At 36.2% G+C, this 20,420-nt stretch overlaps 1 protein-coding gene across 2 annotated transcripts in view; it reads right to left on the bottom strand.

The window, feature by feature from the left end:
- The window catches only part of LOC140346403 (interleukin-1 receptor accessory protein-like 1), a 351,979-nt gene that overhangs the window by 105,672 nt on the left and 225,887 nt on the right, over positions 1-20,420 (bottom strand). For both annotated transcript variants that reach the window (XM_072432558.1, XM_072432477.1), the window contains exon 6: positions 7,202-7,276. In XM_072432558.1, the coding sequence (XP_072288659.1) occupies positions 7,202-7,276 (75 nt within the window). The remainder of the gene's footprint in view (positions 1-7,201; positions 7,277-20,420) is intronic.

The raw sequence follows: 20,420 nt of genomic DNA, 5'->3' as shown, positions 1-20,420 counted from the left end.
ACACCACCTCCAGGACGCAAATGGCGCTTGGTTAAAAGTGAATACAAAAGCCCACAATAGATGTCGATCTTTATGATGCGGGCCTTTTAGACATCACAAAAAATAATTTCCCCGGTGCAGTGTCACATGTCAGGTCCTGGACCTGTAAAATGACATACTCCGGTGTTGGTGCTCGCGTGTGTTGGAGCTCATGCCATGATGTATGGATGATGTATGGATGATGCGTGTGTGTAAAACATATCACTTTTTGGCTGTTCCAAACACGATCCGGGCGTCAGGAGGAGCCGAGTGGAAGAGCAGACTGCAGACAGATGTTTTGTGTTCTGTGTGTTTTACTGAGTTTGTCCAAGGGATCACAAAAGGTTAGAATCGGAGCATAAAACTTAAGTGCACACAATGAGCATGTGAGAATAGTGATTGTGCGCAAAGTGCACACTTAGAGAAACAACTTAGAGGAGCAGAACATGTGTGAATAGAACACCGAGGCTGCTCCACCTGTCTCCGGGCGGCTATGGCACGGAGCACGGCTGCTGTTTGAGCCCACGGTGCACTACGGCTATGCCAAGGAGAAAGTAAAGGGTTTATTCAACAATCTGTGAATGATGCGTAACAGGAAAGGTAATCTCTTGTAATAAACACACACGTAAGACATCGTTTTAAAGGCCAGGAAACACTTTAACATCTATTGCAGGCTTTTATGTAGTTTTAAACTGTCAGCTCATCCATTCCCGTTCTTGTGCGTCCTGACCGTGGTGCTGAAAGTGAACTGCTCACGTCACTTTGAATCGGCCCCTAAACTACAACTTTTTTCTTGTTTTCTCATTAATTAAGGAGGTTTTTTTCGTATTAATTAATTAATTAATTACTTTTTTCTCATTAATTAATAACATTATTCTTGTAGTGCAGCGCTTTTCTTTTTTTTTTTTGGTTGGCCCTTATACTCCGTTGTACATTGGCAATGGCAAGAAACCTTTTCTGATTCTGATTCTGACTTGAGAATCATATCTAATATGAACAAGAAAAAGTAGGGACAATACTGTAATCTTAAATCTTACTCTAAAGTTCACCATAAAGGTCAATTAGACTGTAATAGATTATTATATGATGAATAACTGGCAACTTAGTACTCCAACTCTATTCTATATTCAATTTTCTTTTTGGCATCATGTTATTTAAAATTTTAACCAAATCCAACAAACATGATCTGTATTTCAAACAAATAAGGATTACAATTGTTTTCTCCTTTCTTCAAAATACACTTTTTTGCTTTACGCACCTGATATTTCCTTCTAGCCTGATAAAAAAGATATATATATATATATATATATATATCAACATATATATTTATTTATTTTGACACGCCGTTTTATATTTTTATAAACTATATTGCGTTTTTATTTTTTAAATGTGTTTTAAAACACTTTAACTTTGAATTGCGCTTTGTACGAATTGTGCTCTATAAATATATTTGATTGATAAATTGATACATGGCCAAAAGTTACTTAGACATGGTTGACATCAATAGAAAGCTTTAAATATTGAACATGGCGCAAGAATCAATGTCTGCAGTGGATATTTATAATAAAAGTCCACCTATAGGAACAAAAAGCTTCAATAAAGAAAAAACACAAAAAGCAATTAAAGATTTATGTCAAGCAAAGGTTATTCTGAGATTTAGAGTGAAGATCGTTGACATTTTGTGGGACGCCAAAGCACTGGGTCAGTAATGACTCAAAACATAAAACATTTTAATTTGAATTCAAGATTTATGTTGGGACTTTTTTGAGGGAGGTGTGTCATCCATGAAGCATAATAAGTCAATTTATGTTCTGGGAATGTTACAGAGATGGAGAGAATGATTTGATGGACTATAAATGGCAGGGTCGAAATCATTATAATTGGAAATTGAATTTGCAAGTTTATCCAATGTTGTATTTAAATATGTCATACAAAATATATAAGATTTGAAAGTGTATCAGAACTAAAGGTAGGTTTATGCTTGGGTCAGCGAGGGGCCGCGCGGTGAAATGTCTATGCGGACGGTTCTGCAATTAATATTTTTGGTTTAAATCTTAATCATTGTGACACTATATGACACGCCATAAAATACAAAGATTTTGAGCTTTCAATAATGTTATATTGTTGTCCCCTAATCAAGAACATCAGGTTTAATTTTGCTTCATTCACGCTTCATTAATCCCGTCTCTTGTGTAATTTTCAATGTTCATTCCCAAAGCCTAAACACCTCTTTTCCATTCTTTGAAGTTAGAAAATGTGAAATACTAATCCCAACGTGACCAAAAGCATGTTTAAACGCCAATTGAAGCAACAAGAATGTGCAATATGCACATTTTGTAAGTAGTACAAGTAAAGTAATCAAAGTAACACTCAAATGTGGAAGTAAATAATGTGTAACTACCACCACCACTGCAACAATTACTACTACAACTAATATCACTGCTGCTACTACTATTATTACTGTAAGTACAATGTCTACCGCCAAAAGAAGTTCATTATCTAGCACCAAATGGTCTTAAAAACATTTCTTGACACTTGACATCACAAACCGCTCACATATTTACAAAATTATACCACAGAGAAAACAACTCGCAAGTGTTTAAACCTTTTCTGATTTCTGAGAATACATTTTTCCACTTGACTGGTAGCGCATGTTCTCACTGCAATATCAAACGCCTCCTCAGAGCCGAAGAAGGGCTTGTTGCTTGTCATTTGGTGCACAGTTTCTTTGTGTGTGTGTCTGTGTATTTACCCATCATGCATTGGGAGAGTAGCAGTGAGCAGTGATAGGGTACATAAGGCCGGGTGGAAAAGGTTAAAAGACAAAGTTGAACTCGTCACCTCCTGTCTGCAGATAAATTGATATCTTCCACAGAGGATCGCCACTTCGTGAAATTGTTAGAAGTTTTTATTTATTTTTTAATAGAGATAACAAAAAGAAAAACAGATCAGTATTGTGTTTAAAACTTAAAGGAAAATAAATATAATATTGTGCTATGTTCAAAATAACCTGAAACAACAACAACCCAATTACCGTATTTTCCGGACTAGTTTGCATTGTTTGGCCTGGGGTGCGACTTACACTCTGGAGCGATTTATATGTGATATTATTAACACATTATTTTTCTCATTTTGTTCATTATTTTCACACTAGCAACAGCATTTTACTTGTTGATTATTTTCATACTGACAACAGCAAGAGGGCGCTCTAGGCTATCGGCAGGTGACTATGGACCAGTAGATTCACTCTGTCACTGCATCCAACAGATCAGTTTGTGGATGCAAAACAACTTTCTCCAGCTGAACTCAGACAAGACTGAAATAATCGTTTTTGGCCCACAGAAACAAAGAGAAAGTGTTAGCGGTCACCTCCAGAGTCTTGCTCTAAAACCTACAAACCAAATTAGAAATCTGGGGGTAATAATGGACTCAAACTTCAACTTTAACAGCCACATCAAATCAATAACATCAGCAGCTTTTTACCATCTAAAAAACATTGCCAAAATAAAAAATATAGTGTCAAAACCAGATTTAGAGAGACTTATCCACGCGTTTGTCTCCAGTAGATTAGACTACTGTAACGGCCTGCTCACTGGCCTCTCCAAACGAGCTGTAAAACAGCTGCAGTACATCCAGAACGCTGCTGCTCGGGTCCTGACCAGAACCAGGAAGTATGATCACATTAGTCCTGTTCTCAGGTCTCTGCACTGGCTCCTGTGGCTCAGTGAATAGACTTTAAAGCAGCTCTGCTTGTGTACAAGTCTCTCCATGGCCTAGCACCAAAGTACATCTTGGATATGTTAGTGCCATATGAACCATCTCGGACTCTGAGGACCTCAGGGACCGGCCTCCTGCTGGTGCCCAGAGTCAGGATAAAACATGGGGAATCTGCGTTTCAGTTTTATGCAGCTAAAACTCTTCTCTTTTATGACTTAAATTGTTTTTTAATTAGTTAATTGTATTGTATCTGTAATTTCTTTGTGATTTGAATGCATTTTTCCTGCTGTGTGAAGCACTTTGAATTGCCTTGTGTATGAAATGTGCTCTACAAATAAACTTGCCTTGCCTAGGCGCTAAGCGACCCAGAAGAAGAATCTGCACTTCTTCTACCTCTGAAGTTTGTGGAGTTGTTTAGAAGTGACACTGAGGAAGAATAATTCAATGGATTTAGTGATTTGGGGTAATACTGATGCTTTGGTAAACTTGTTAGCATGTTCTTTATGCTATAGTTATCTGAATAACTGTTAATATGATACGTTTACATACCAGACACTTACCACAGTATGGTGTATGTGCAGCTGAAAATGTTTCGTTAGCATACGTACACCTATACACCATGTTGTTTTCTAATCTGTTATTATTTTAAATTGCATTTGAAGATGACATGTCTGTTCTTGAATTTGATCAAATACATTTCCCCCAAAAAATGCCACTTATACTCCAATGCAACTTATACATGTTTTTTTCTTCTCTATTGTGCATTTTTTGGCTGGATCAATTTATACTCTGGTGCGATTTATAATCCGGAAAATACGGTATGCCTTTTGACGATTTATTATTAGTAATAGCAACCATTAGTTGCTCTTTTTGAATTTGACCGAAAAAGTCTTTTGGGTATTAGTGAACAAGACTTCAGCTTCTGTCAATAAGCAAATCAAAGTGGGCAACAGTGAAAGCAAACCGCAAACTACAAGATGGGAATTTCTAAAAAGGTTTAAATCTAACTCGGTGCGGACAGAGGTGACAGGCGCTCTCGTCTCTGTGGTCCGTTTAGAGAACAAATTAAATCAGTGCGGAAGTGTTTACAAAGCAGAGGCATTAGCAGGCAGCAAATACACTCCACGAGTTCAATTATGGTACAATACAAGAGGCAAGAGAGCGAAAGAGAGACGTAGAATACAGCAAATACAGTAGATCTGCTTTTCTCATACACTTTAACGTCATCTTATTGCGAGAATTTACACGTATGGTAGATATTCTGTTACAAAGGGGAAAACGCTACCTATATAAGTGTCTTTATTTATTCAATAACTTGTTTCATAATTCCAAATAGTGCAAAAATGTAGAGCAAAAACTTGAAACACAACATTAGAACCGTTTCAGTCCCCTCCTCCATCGTTTCTTTTCATGCTACACTAATGCTATCCTCATGGGAAATTCCTGTACTCCACTGTCTATGGGAAAATGGGTCACAGCAGAGCCCGTTTCTTTGCAGAGAACTGGTAACACTTTGCAGAGGTAAAAAGGTGGCAAGGACAAAAAGGGCTGTGAATCGTTCTGCCCTAAAATTGATGGAGGACGATGAGGTATTTTACAATGGATAATGGGCACTAATTTAGGAAGAAATTGGTGTTTTGAAGCTGTTTGGAGAAAGAAAGGTGAGTGATGATCTAAATGTAGCCAATTTATGACAATCATTTGTAGCGTTTCATGAAACGGCTTGAATTGAAAAATATATAAAAATGCTTCAGTTGCCAAGCAGGTTATAGATATAAGAATCAAAACTAGTGCAGGCTTTTCACAGTAAGGACTGAATTTTAGATTGCAAATAATGAAAATATAACCGAAACCAAAATAGGAAAGAAGTGAAGGTCATACATTTTTTAAATGTTTAAGAAATATTAAAGGTTCTGGGCTCAATATGGCAATAAACGTATCTATATCGCCATGTAAACACTGAGCCAAGTTAGAAGTCAGAGCTGTGTAGGCATACATGTATTATACATGTTTTTCAAGATGTTAATAATAACATCACCATGGAGACAAGAAGATGATGTGCCTGTTGCCAAATTTAGGGCTCATCTATGCTCTATTTTAGCGCATAAACAGCTCTATGTGTTCAAAGTGTGGTTATCGTAGCTTTATTTGTACTTCCAAATGTTTCTAATATAAAGGCTGTGTTCTGGTAAATAGCCCCCAGAGGACGCTTAAAGTCAGTTAGAGAACTGACCAAAATATAAGAAAAAGTGCAGCATGAAAAAGAAACATGGAGGCATCCGCAGCAGTTTCAGATTTGTTGGAAAGACAAGAAAACGAGATGAGAAAAGAGTTTCTTTTGCTGCTGGTTTTAGTCACTTTCAAAGAAAGTTGAGCTTCCACTGATTCACCAAGTCCAGTACTCGCCCCGGTGGTCCGCACATGTACAGTTTTGTAACTATGCATTCATAAACTGCAGAAGGACCAAATGATGGACAAAACTGGCAGAGGACGGGCAGAAGCCTCGTCTATGTCTATATATATATATATATATATATATATATATATATATATATATATATATATATATATATATATATATATATATATATACACACATCTCATACATAGAGCATAAATCAGCCTTTATTCTGGATTTTCTTCCCCGACACATTCCTGTTCATTTCGATTCCCAAATGCTAATCATTTATTGAAACATTATAAATATCCCATGATACTTTGCTTTTGCAGTCCATTACCAAACAATGACGTCCAATTCAGCTTCTACTTCTTTCTCCAAACTCTACAATACCAGTTACATCTATTAGCTACATGTCATTATCTTCACTAATTGTTTATAATTGCCAGTCATTTTCTGTTCTTTCATTCTTTTTGAAACAAGACTCAAAGCAGCCAGCAGATGTTTCAAATTAAAAGGATAAAAAGATAAATTGAGGCTTTTAATGTGGCGGGGCTCGGTAGGAAGTGAGTAAATGAAAGGCGCTTTTATTTTTTATAAAGCAAAACTAAATCCAATTCAAACCAATGGAGATAATTAGCGCTAGCAAGCTTTTCTTTTCTTGTATTAAACTGAGGCGCGATGGGGGATCTTTATATCTTTGGGTTAGCTCCAAGAACACAAACGCACTCATAGATAATGAAGACACGCTTTGCAGGTGACCCAAATGTTATGAAGAGAAAAAGGTTCAAAATGTAAAATTCTAAAAGGGCTTCTGAAAGTGTGAGAACAAGCAGGATTTAAAATGTTATATTGAACATCTTCAGACACTGTCACTCTGGTGTGTAAAACTTGGACACACTTAAAACTCAGTTCAACACCAGCAAATCAAACTGTTGACATTCCCCCTTTAAGCCAAGCTGAAAAACATCTATACAAAGCTTACTAATCACGTAGCAGTCCCACTGTTTCCAAGGTAACACTGGGTTAACGTTAAGATGATAAAAAAAAAAAAACGCAGAGACTTACCTATGGCCAGTTCGATGACAGTCATTTGACCCTCGGCAGGATAAAGGATCTTGGGAGGTTTGTCCGTCAAGGGAGCTGCAGGACACAACAATTACAGGTGAAAATCTTTTCAAATGCTTTTTCATTAGAATGTTCCAAATTTGTGAATGGAAGAAACTGGAGTGAAGTAGAAGATAGTAAACCTTCATTGTCCATGTTTAAATCACATGAGATCTAGAGTAAATGCTAAAGAATTTAAGCCTTTATATAAAAGAATAAGAAACAACAAAAGATGCACACAAAGAATTCCAGCCTCAAAATTGCATTCGAGCTTGAGATAAATATTATAAATATCTAAATATCTATAAATAAAACGGTTTTGATTTCAACATTTTTCCAAGTATTTGTCCAGTAAAACCTAAAACACGCTTTTGCCTGTCAATTTTAAAATGATAAATAACAAATAATATAATATCTTTAAACTGGGCTTTGCCATCACTCACATGTATCGGAGTGTTTTTTATTAGCCAAACCCTCCTTATTTGTTTATATTTTCTGATATTCTGTGGTTAATCCCAGTCTCGCCATTGAAATCACATTATGTTCCATTTCACCTTCACCTTTTTCATTCCAAAATGTGGAATGCATTTGTTAATACACTTTTGAAGGGTCAATGGACAAAAGTGGCACTTCAGTAACAAAATAACAAATTAGTTAAATTTTAATGAGGACTGAATGAAGATGAAATCTATTTATTTAATTTCAATTTGAATTCATATTCTCAATGGCTCATCAGCATTGAATCGTTAACAATGCAGAATGCTATGCCATGCCTGCTGCAACTGTAATGCAAAGTCAATTCCTTGCCAAATGTATATTCTTTTGTGTTCATTGCGTGTTGGGAATCCATCGTAATACATTTGTATACAACGTTTAAAGAATAAAAAGTAAATATGTAAAGCTAATGTTTACTTGTCGTATCCAAGACATCTGCGTCCACTCATCATTGTCATCATCATCTTTAGGGAAAACAAAACAGCTGCAATCAAAGTGACTAGAAAAAGGATTTTAAGTTCTGCTCTAGTCCTTAGCCCTGGTTGTTGCCAGGCTTATAGTGATAACTGAAACCTATTTTTGTACTCTTTACAAGATATTTTGTGCTAAAATATAATTATTTTAGCCTGAATTCCTAGAGAGAGGTTGAAAAGAAAGCAGACAAGGAACAAAAGGAGTGGAAAGAGAGAATGTGTGGTAGCCTTTAGTATCAGATATGTCACAGAAGTCATTCACAGTCTTTTCTAAAGGAACAATTACAGTTGTTTGAACCTCCATCAGCAGTTCCTTTTCTCTGAAACCTCCACAGACTTTCCTTTTATACTGGCAAATTCAAGAAACACTTAAAGAATCCACCCTCACCAGCAAGATGCCTACATGTATAAAAGAAAACAAGTTCTAGTCCAACTTCATTCCAGATGAGACTAAACTAAATATTATTTGACAAGTTCATAATATCTCCACCATTTTTTAATATATGTTCCTTCAATGAAACCTGCTAAACTTGGAATAATGTATAGTCATTTTGCAGGTATTTTTGATTAATTAAAAACTGTTTCTCTGTCATTCGATCACGCAACCATTTGTCTGGTCAATTGCTTGGTCTGTTTATATGGGCAATACAAATCTCATCTGAACAACGGCCATTGCTTTCGAATGCATAGACTATACAAGGTCTTCAATACAAGATCATGCTGATGTGGAGCAGGGGTTTTCCTCTGTTGTAAATACACCTCATTAAATTCAAATAAGCCACTCAACCACAACAAATTAAGCCTTTTTCCAGGTACCGAAGGCCTGCTAAACTAATGACCTTTTTACTCCACACAATGAGCTACTAGATTGATCATGATAATTAATGCAGCCAGAGGAAAATGTTGTGATTCATATTTGCATTTTCTACTATGGAATGAAAATAATAAATATTGGGCTTTTTCTGGTGTTTAGTGAAAATCTATGTTCACAGTAAACTGGAATGCTGATTAAAAATACCTCTATAATAGAAATGGGTCCATTGACTTCCAGTAAAAAAATTCAGAGCTGATATTCGCCCGCTCTTTTACGGCACGTCGCCCTTAACCTTATTTCAACCAATCAGTGCACTGCCGGACCAGGCTGAGGGCAACACATCGCTGCAGTTCATGGCAGAGTGAGCAGAACCAAAGTGCAGGACTTTGGCCAGGGATAGGGGGTAGGTGAAAATGAGAATTTTCTGAGCACTTGAGTCTCAAATGCAGGACAATGCAGGATTAGTTAAACATGCATGCATCACTTTGTTTAACTACGTTATAACATTGTTCCCCATCAAAACATACCTGGAGTTGTATGTATATGAATTCACACTTGTTACATTCATCCCGTTTATGAGGTCGTTTTCTATGCTCCAAATTTCCCAGATTTGTGACATCAAAGTTAGACATCTGAATCTCTCCTATGCTTGTTTTGAGTCCATAAAAGCTCGCCAGAACGAGAGTACTGAGCATTTCTGCCGGCAAATCTCTTTCATTCCAACGGAGCAAGCTAGCTTTTTATTGTTTATTTACCCATGGTAATTGCCTCTATTGCCAGTAGATGGTGGGCTAATAGCAAATCATTATGAGGGAAATATTTACCTATTGAAAGCAATGTGTGCTTGTCTGTACATCCATGAATGGATTTTAATTTGTAATTCCAAGGCAAAGGTACAAGAGCATGTTTAAAGGCTAGTATAATGCATAATGTGTGTCCTTTAAGATAATAATTGGGTACAATCATTAGAACATGGTTAAAAGCTCATGAAAATAGTCTCTGCATTATATGGCTCTTTTACAATAGTAGTGTGGGTGAGACTAATACATCTATAGGTTGAATACAATGTCACTGTCTGTAACGATGTACGAGGACCACATGTCTGGAAGCCTCCTGCTGTTTGATCCATTTAGATCCAGAAAGTGAAATGCCACATATGATATGACCTGCCACATGAACTTAACCACACTTAAAGAAAAACACTGTATACATTGGGGATTATAGTGTGCTACAGTGCTCAAATAAAAGTAAAATGGCACATTAAAGATGTGCTCTGTAAGCATTTGTGGAGGGACTGCTAGTCTCCAAAGAGAAAATGTGTATTAATGTCTTCATAATACATCACTTATTTTTTCTTAACTTACTGTGAAGCAACCAGATAAGAAAAGTCATGCAAACGGTAATTGGACATGTTATGAATCTTACAGGTGCATTGCTATTTGTTCTTAAAAGGAAAATAAACAATTAAATATGAATAGGTAAGAATGTGAAGCACTGTTATTAGGCCCCAATATCTATCTGCACTGTAGTTTCAGGTTATAGAAACAAGAGTGTGTACAAGTCACACCAATGCAGTAAATTGTACATTTAAGAAGTTAGGTAGATGTTCAAATAGAGTGAGAAAAATTGCAATCTACTGTAAGTAAAAACTTACAAAGAAAAGAATACATATGGAAACAAGTGAAAATATATAAAAGCAAAATTACATATCATTACATAAAATACATTTATCATAAATCTTAACTAATACACATTTAAAACAGAGAAAATTAGGCTTAGTATAAATCATAATAATCTAACCAATCCATTTTTAACAGTTTCAACAGTAATAGATTTGGACATTTGGGTGCTGTCCATGGTGTATTTAAACCTCAATATGAAAAACAAGTAACAAAAGCAATATTGTCCATTTAACACTGCAAAACACAACACATTGTTTATCTTAATTGCACCTATCATGAAGTTTAATGGATGAAATTGGAACCGAAACACTGCACAATGTTGTTGATTGAAATGATATGGTGTTAGCTTCCATGGCTACAGCTGCTTACAGTGAATACACATACTTTTTTACCATATTAAAGTGATAGTAATGTTGCTCTGAGGCTACATGTAGTTCTAAAATTGAGTGGAATGGCAAAGGTTTATAAAGGACACTTTATAATAGCAGTTAATATAACTTATTTTAATAGCCTCAACAAAACATGAATAAATACTCATTTCATAAGGACCACATAGTTTATTAAAAATGATTCGGGTTTAGTAACAAGTTAATCAATACCTTGCCCAAAACTGCTTAATTAAGTTACTATGCCTGAATCATTATGAATAAAGTATTTGTTCATTATGAACTAATTCTTTGTACATGCTTTATTAAGGCTATTTAAGGTGTAGTTATTATAAAGTGGTACCATTTTACTTTTTTTGTTTTTGGCATAAAAATAACACATTATTCAAGTAGGAAAGTTACACTGAATTAATCATAAAAACTTCTCAACTGGAAGACAAAATAGCTTGATATCATTTAAAAAAGATAAAATATACTCAATATGTTAAAAAAAGGATTCAGACCCAGAAAAACATTTGATTAAAATAGCAATATTCAAATAGTTATGCTCTTCTTTTCAAATCTGTAAACTAGCAATACTAGCATAATAATGTATGACAATGAAACGTTTACCGGTATTTTCAAATATAGCAAACTGCACCTGTTTTTCACCGAGGAGGTTTTTGGTTCCCAGGGGCCAGTCCGTACTAATGCATGTTCTCCCTGTGTGACTGTGGCAGAGTGGTTATCCTGTCCGCTGAAGGTTGAGGGTTGGACTCCTGATCTCTCTAAACCACAATTGTGTAATAGCAACAATTTCAAGCATTGCAAACCTTATCATTTAGTAATATCACATTTGGTGCTTTCAAAACCAATAATTTGAATATATTTTGCTTTGAACAGTTTTTAACACTGTGAATGCTAAAAGCAGCCTGACACCGGCTTCACATCGAAATCCAAAATGATTTAGTCGACTTGTTTTGATGGATATTCTCAAGCTTCCTAACATAAATCTTTCAGCGAGCAAAAGAGGACGCGGCTTGTTAAAAATGAGTTACAGAAATGGTGAAAAGAGCTGAAAATACGCATGATGGCTGTGAAAATGACAGCGCGGAGACATATTCCGAGTATTTGAAAAATACCAATACACTATAGAAAGTCTGGGTAATCATAAGTGTAGGTTTTCTTATTGAGAAAGGTGGTGTTTGCGGGGAATCCATCAAAACAATGGAAAATGAGCTGCTCCAAGCGAGGATGGGGCAATGCGTTCAAGGGTTATCACATAAATCACGGAAATGCCGGTGCTGCAGAGAGACAGGCTCACTAAAGCAAGAGGAATAGGCTTCATAATTACTCAGAGTGGTCAGAGCAAAGATTTAACACGAGCGCTTTCAGTGATCGAGGTCTACAGTCTGTAATGTTTAAGTTGATTTGTGGAAGAATGTGGAAAGAAATGTATTAAAAAAAAGGCTCTGACCCAAATTTTGCCTCCAACAAAGTAAGTTATGGTTTATAATTTAGTCAGTTTAGGGTATTAAGACTGATGTAATGGTACAAAGGTACAATGTGTAGAGTTTATTTCTGGTTTAGCTCCGATTTATTTATGCTTGTAGTCCTAATTAACCTTTGAATCTAGGTCAGTCCTGGTTAGGTTGTGGCTTTTATTCCCTCGTATTGTCATGTTTTTCTTATTATTAGTCTTGTAGGATAAACCCATAGAAGGCAGAAGAAAAGTATAAATATATTTTTGAGAACATTATTTGATGAATGAATACTTAATGTAAATGACATGAGCTTTGGCCTTTCTTTACAGTATGGTTGCTAGATAACAGTTATGGAATTACTGCCATTGCCCAATTTGGCAACTTTATCTTTTAACTCTTTAAAAAACTGGCTCCACATAGAGCTGTTTAAATGTACAGTATATATCTGAGTTAGACTGCTTTGCAGAGTTTCTTCTGGGAAGGAGAAACAAGAATGATCCTTTTTGCTCCATAATCATCAAAGTTTTACATCTCAAGTCAGACTATACTTGGCCCAGCTCCATTTTCTAACATTTACAGTTTAAATGGATATTTTTTGCAGTCGGGCAATACCATGTAATTACCACTACATATGTCACTAGTAAAATGATTAACTAAAGTGGTCAAACTAGGGAAAATTGGACTGAACATTATGTAATCTATATTTTAGTGAAAAGAGTAGTCTAACCTGTCATATGCACTTTAGAGAACTTGCCTTTTTAGTCCCGACTTTTATCTTGCATGTACGTCCTCTCTTCTCACAGTAACTCAAAGCCAGTGGGAAAAAGTGCTATTGATTGCACCACTTTGCTGTGTGTCCTGACTTCTCAGCAGCCTCCGGTTCAGCTTTCCACAGGCTTTAAATCTCCTCCACTCAACAGACAAATCCTATGTACTTCTGTAATTAAAAAGTCAATCCATCTTTAGTTGTCATAAATTGGCGCCTAGTTCTCGACAAATATATTCAGACAAATCAATGGAGGTATTCGTACTATGTGTTTATAGGTGTAAAACGTTAAGGGAGGATTTGGGAGCAGAAAATGCGACCTCACGACAAGGATCCAAAATGGCAGACATAGTTTTTACAACAGGGTATAGCTGGAGGAATATGGAAAATTTGTTAAAGTACTGGTACTGCAAAATGATTTGATTTATATAGAAGGCTAAATAGCATGTTTGTGCTGTGTTCACTGACTTGTAAAAAAAAACGTTTTATTTCAGATGCTCTTATGAATTATAGGATTTTGTTTAATTTGTATTCATTTTAGGCATGTGACTGTAAAAAGACCCATCAAAAACTACAACAACAGAATCAGAAATGCTAAACAAAAAACAAGTCAAATATTTCCCTTCAAATGTATTTATGCAAGTAAATATTTGTTTGGTAAATTATACATTTGAAACTATTTGCATTATTGCTATATCAACTACAGCTACAAGTACAAGTACTTTACTACTTTTACTCTCATAAGTCTTTTAAAAATCTACTTTCATAAGATGCTTTTTTAATGTCCTCAAATGTTTGCAGAGAGATTTGTGAAAAGATAAGTCCGGAACCGAGATGAAGAATCCTCAGTAAGTTGTAATTAAGCAGATGTGTAGCACCGGTGTGGGGTAATTAATGGTGATTGTGTTAATTACTCTTTGTTTTGCCAAAAAACAGGAAGCAGCCAGAAAACACAAGAAAAATACTAAAGATCTTTTGCCAAGGCACAGCTTTATGTAAGAAATAATAATTAGCCTAAATGTCCAACATTTGAGAGCTAGCAGGAACCAGTAGTAGCAGTAGTAGTGTTAGCAGTAGTAGTAGTAGTAGTAGTAGTTGGAGTTCAACACTGACCCACCACATGGTTTCAGAAGTAAATGTATCTAAATTTCCACCAAATAAAAACAATACAAGTCTGAAATCTTGTGAGGGTCAATCAGCTGTAACAAAAAGACCTCACTCTGTATCATAGAGATGCAATCCCATGTTTTAAAACTTGTTTATCTACTATGTTTTATAATCTGTACAGCTTTACGTTGTATGAATCCTAATACTGGTCACTGTCAGGGCGAATGTTTAACATTTGTCCAGGGACAGTAAATCCCAGTAAATCATAATAAAATAATACAATGTAATACTACTTTACCACTTTATTGTTTTTTAAATGTGATTTTTGATAGAAAACAACAGTTAAATACATTAGTTAGCACATAGCTGGTTATACACCGCCGTGCCTTTAAACTCTTAATATCTTATTATTTCTAAAAGTCTAGAGGAAAAACAAATGGGAAATTTACTTCTGAAACCACGGCGGGCTTCGAAGTGGGCGGGACTATTGAGCTCCATGGAGGTATGGGGTAGAATGGTTTATTTTTTAATTCTGGAAATACTCCGTGTTCCTTTTGCTGTAGATGTAGTAGTAGTAATAGCAGTATAAAAGCAGTAAAGTAGTATAAATGAAAGATAAGCCATGGTTTCACAGTACCATTCAAATTTGGAAAATGGATGTGGAGAACATTTTTGATTTTTAGTCAGAATAAGTTGGAAATACTTTTACAGTATATTGTTTTAAATTGTCCAAATCTAACTTTTCATTGTATATGTGCGTCTACGGTAGCTTGGCATGGACATTTTTATTTCTGTACTCAAATTCAGTCACAGAAAAATAGTCAGAGAAAAGAATAACCAGCAAATAATATACTAGATATTCTCTCCTCCTTAACTGAGCCTTGCTGAAGACTATATTGCGATTTGAGAAGTGGAGTTATTAAAAACACAGATTCCCCCTCGGCTAATACCCGGCTCAGGCTTAGCGAATTACAACTCGCGTCTCCATCTATGAAAAATCACCTTTAAAGTCCATTATTTGCCTATTTTCCATAAGCAAGCTACTGTCTGATATGATCTTTTAATTAAGATTTTAATATCAACTCCTGCCGCCGTTTGTCTTTTCTCTTCACAAAGAAATAATGCCATTGCGTCTGCGGAGGAAAGGTGTTCGTATCTTTGCTTAGCCAGGGAGGTCGGCCATCTTAGAGTTCTCATTTTGAAGTGTTTATTTAGGCAGTCATCCTGTGTAATAGGTTTATAATGGGGCCAATGCAGAGAAGTGGCACCACAGTAAAGCATATGCACACTGTTTAAACTAAGTGCCTGCGTTATGGTGCCTATGATGAGTTAGATAACAAATAACTAAAACGCTAGACAAAACCATTTCATTTTTCATCGCTCAGTTAATATGGATGAGGTTGTAAAAAAGGGTAATAACATTCAAGCTAATTGGGAGAAGAACTTCTAGAATAACAACAATTGCATTCATAGATTATAGGGTTAAGATAAGGACCACAGGAGATGCAATAATCCGGGACTAAACCTGGTCTAATCAAGATCTAAACCAGGTCTAAACCAGGTCTAGACTCAGTCCAAACCAGGTCTGAACCAGGTCCATAAACCAGGTCTAATCCAGATCAAAACCAGGTCTAAACTCTGTCTAAACCAGGAACTGAAATAAACCGGGACTAAACCAGGTCTAATCCAGGTCTAAACTTGGTCTAAACTCGGTCTGAACCAGGTCTAATCCAGATCTAAACCGGTCTAAACCAGGTCTAAACTTGGTCAAAACTCGGTCTAAACCAGGTCTAAACCAGGTCTAAACTAGGTCTAAACCAGGTCTAAACCAGGTCTAAACCAGGTCTGAAGCCCCTCTGATTGATACCTCATTATAGCTTAACTTAATCAAAATGATGATGATAAAAATGTCATATTTTGCAGAATGTATTGATATATTTTAATGAATTATGTTTTAATCACATTTTATGTCTTATTATTTTCAAATATTGTAAAAACAAAAATTCAATGTAGCATAATGAAATTTCCAGCCCCCCAAAATATTCCTGATTAACTTACTGACCCAGATGCCCTCCCAAGGCAACACCACATTTTTAGCTCCCTTTCCAAATGTCTATTTTTGAACGTGTGGGTCTCATGAATAATATGTAGTCATGTACTCAGTATTACTATTACTGTACAAATCATTTACAATGTCATATTTTAATATTTCTTTTAGAAAATTGGAATAAACTGTTATTACTGACAAGTCACATCTGATTATTCTCTAGAAAAAAGCAATTATGTGTCTGCAAAGTTCCCAATAAAGGTCATTCCAATCAGCGTTTTCGAACAAATGGTGATTAAAAATTATATGGTTAAAAAAAATGACAAAACTGCTCAAATTATGTTTAGGGCATCAAAAACCTATTTTCGGGCTAACATTGAAAATATATCCTAGATAGAGAAGCTCATCCTAGCCTATATTTTGCTCTAAGGTCACAGCATGAGTTAGATTTTTAAATGCCTAAATGGATTGGCCCCTGAATACCTGACTGAGCTTTTATCAGCTTTTATCATGTCCCAGCCAGATTGGTGAGGTCAGAAAACCAGCTGAGGTTAAATGTGTCCAGATCCCGATTAAGAACTCGAGGAGAAAGGGCCTTTGCTGTGGCCAAAAACTGTGGAAGAATTTACCTCTTCAGATCAAAGCTTGTCACTTGGATCTTTTGAATCTGCCCATAAGACACATGTCTTTACATAGGCTTTTAACACAAGGGAACTGTATTTTTATTATTTGTTGTATTTGTACTAAAGTTTCTCTTATATAGGTTAAGGTGAAGATAAGGTACACTCATTTTCATTATTCTATGTGTATTTCAGTTTGGAATGGGTTAGCTGAGGGAATGCAGAGTTGTTTGAATCTTATATAGTTTAAAAGTGATTGTCTGGTCCTGTCGTTGTATGTTGTTGTTATAGTACGGTGTTATTTTTCAATGATTGTAAGTGGAGTGTGTGTGTGTGTGTGTGTGTGTGTGTGTGCGCGCCTAAAATTTTAAGCCTCCACCATCCTCCTTTCAAACCAGGCAGATTCTTTGTTTATATATGCTTGCTGTGAATTTGTGTTGTAAAATGTGTCATAAGCAGGTTTGGCATAAATAAACAAGCACAATTGTATTTCTGCATAAAAATACCTCTACCTCTAACAGACTTATAGTACATGGTGTGTACACTGGATTGCCAAGGATAGCATCTCTAATCATTATCATTATCCATCTGTTGCCATGGGAACGCTCTTCTCTTCCCCTCCGGTACTTGTACATGTATACCGTATTTTGCACACGAAAAAGCGCACCGGATTATTAAGCGCACCATCAGCTATTTGTGTACTGGTCCATACATAAAGCGCACCGGATGATAAAGTGCATAAGATAAACAAAACAGACGATAAGTCAGAGTAAGTTGAGCTTTATGAAACGCGTTCAACTCATTCAGATCAACATTGTTCAACATCAAAACACACTCTGCTATCGCTAACAGACACGTTAGCATATCCAAATCAATTCTCAGTCAAGATCACTTGTAAACACGTAAAATACAACACAATACACTCACTTTTTCAGTTCATTCCTCGTCATCAAATCCTTCAAATGCGCCGAAGTACATCCCGCACAGCTATGACCAGACGTCCCGATTTACCTGGGACAGCCCCGATTGTTTACGTCCGTGTCCCGGTTTAATGTCTGCTGGGGCGCATAATGGTAAAAGCAGCCAAAGCAACGATAGTGCTCCGTGCTAAAATCTCTTTGGTCATGTGATCCCGCATCTCGGACCCACGCGGCAGTTCAGTGATGATTCCTGCCTTTCCCACAGTTGACTGATAGTTTAGCCCGTAAGCGCATAATATAAGAGTTCCAATGGTCTCTAGGCAGCAGCAATCTTGGGCCATCACCGGTAGGTGTCTGCGTTGTGCCTGACTGAAAATGTTGTTTACGTTTTGACAAAGTGTCGCGTGTTCCGCGTGCAGGTAGACTACAATTCCCAGAATGCTTTGCAAATATGTTGTTGGGTTCCGGAGTAAGGTAAATATAGTCGCGCATCGGCGTCTCGTGTCCCAAATCTTCTTTATACACCATGTACCACACAAAATATCTTCGCGGTCAGTAAGCACAACCAGAAATAAACCATATATTATGCGCACCGGACTATTAAGCGCACGGACGGCTTTTGAGGACGTTAAAGACTTTTACGTGCGCTTTATAGTACGGAAAATACGGTAAGTGTGTAATACAGATACATGTAAAATAATAATAAAATCTTGTTTACTGGTTTAATTCTGACACTTATTTAGACCTAGTTTTGGTTTTGTCCTTGTTCTACTTTAGACCTGTTTTGATTCTGGGTCTGTCCTGGTTCAGTCCAGGTTGGTACGGGTCTAGTTCTAGTTTAATTCTAGTTCAGTACTGAATGGGCGATTTTGCAAAGCAATGTTTGTAAAGCCAATTTGTATATTATGTCAATCAGACTCATATTGACAAAGAAGTGAGTCTAATGAGGAAGGGAATCTAGACGCTGCAAAATGGACATGCGATATACGGCAGTGGTAGTAGTAGTAGTAATACGAAAAGGTTTTGTTCTTTTTATGTCTTTACACCAGTGATAGGAGTTTGATCAAGATATTTACCATGAGTAAAATTTGTAATAGTAGTAGTGGCAGTAGTGTATTTTTACTTTTAATATAGCTTTACTTCAGTAGTAGCTTGGTTGCGTCAACATACTATAGTAATAGTAGAAGTCATAGTAAGCTGTGATTTGAACATAATGTAAATTCAGGATTAGTAGTATTGCAGTATGCAGTATTATTAGTAGTGGTGGGAATCTGAGTGTCTCACAATTCAATTTGACAGCAACTTAAGAGGCTCACAAAATAATGCATATGCTCAATGCATCTTAATGTTACAATACATTTTTCATTTACAATGTGCAGAACAACATGGTGAAGCAATGATCGTATCATTACTTTGTTTAAATGGAAATCATATTTTGGAGACAACTTTGGAGCTTTTCTTTTCATATTGTGATCTGGCATTTTCACCAGTTTTATTTGCGCATTGTGTTTCTGTGACAGGGATTGTACTGTACTTTATGTTAGCGCTTCAAGCTGCATACTTCTATTCTCAGCAGACACAGCACTGAAGCTACTTTTCTAGTGGGTAACTAGTTTGGTAGTTTTTCCTGGCCGAGAAGGAGGGTTTAAGGACAGAGGAGCTTGGGACATTTGTCTAAGGACACGGGATGCTGGGACATTGCCAAGTCCCTATTGTCTAATCTGTCCTCACTGTCGCCCTTCGAAGTAACCACTGTTGTGGTTTCGGGCATTACAAAGATACATTTTATTGAATGGTGTCCATCAGACACAAAATAAAAGTTTGCAAAATAAAGCTAAAGGAGCGCTGTAGTTTGCAGTGTTGGGAATAACTTCTTCTTCTTTGGTGTTTTATGGCGGTTGGTATCCATGGGTTACATTACCGCCACTTACTATAGTTCTCAAGCCTTGAAATTATTATTTTTACGTCCCTGTCAACATAACAGGTACCAATCATTTGGTACCTGTTATGTCTAATTCTGAATCAGTCACAAGTGTGTGTTTTATTGATGTGTAATTTATTTGGCTTCATGCTGTCGCTGCCAACATCTGAAGACACAGTAAACAAGGTGGTCTTTCCTCGTCTCCACCTCAGTCACAGTGAAGCCAAGTGCTGCATACACTTCCTCATATTTACTCGTCTTATTAGCTTTTGGGTGACTTTTGTTTGTCTCGTTATAAGGGATGTCAAAATATTCATTTTAGTCACGCTTATCATGAGAAATATCACGATTTTACGATTATTCACAATTATCAGAAAAAAGTAAGGAAACATTTATATTGTATTTTTTTTATTTTTTTTTATTTAAACAATTAACTTCCCTACTCTTTAATACAGCATATTAATTTAAAAATAAAATGGCCATAAA

Source organism: Eucyclogobius newberryi, unplaced genomic scaffold, assembly GCF_026437365.1.
Source record: "Eucyclogobius newberryi isolate DKJ021-1_F unplaced genomic scaffold, fEucNew1.0.hap1 SCAF_1, whole genome shotgun sequence".
Classification (NCBI taxonomy): Eukaryota; Metazoa; Chordata; class Actinopteri; order Gobiiformes; family Gobiidae; genus Eucyclogobius; species Eucyclogobius newberryi.
The sequence above is the reverse complement of the archived record's forward strand: the minus strand, read 5'-3'. Positions and strand labels throughout refer to the sequence as shown.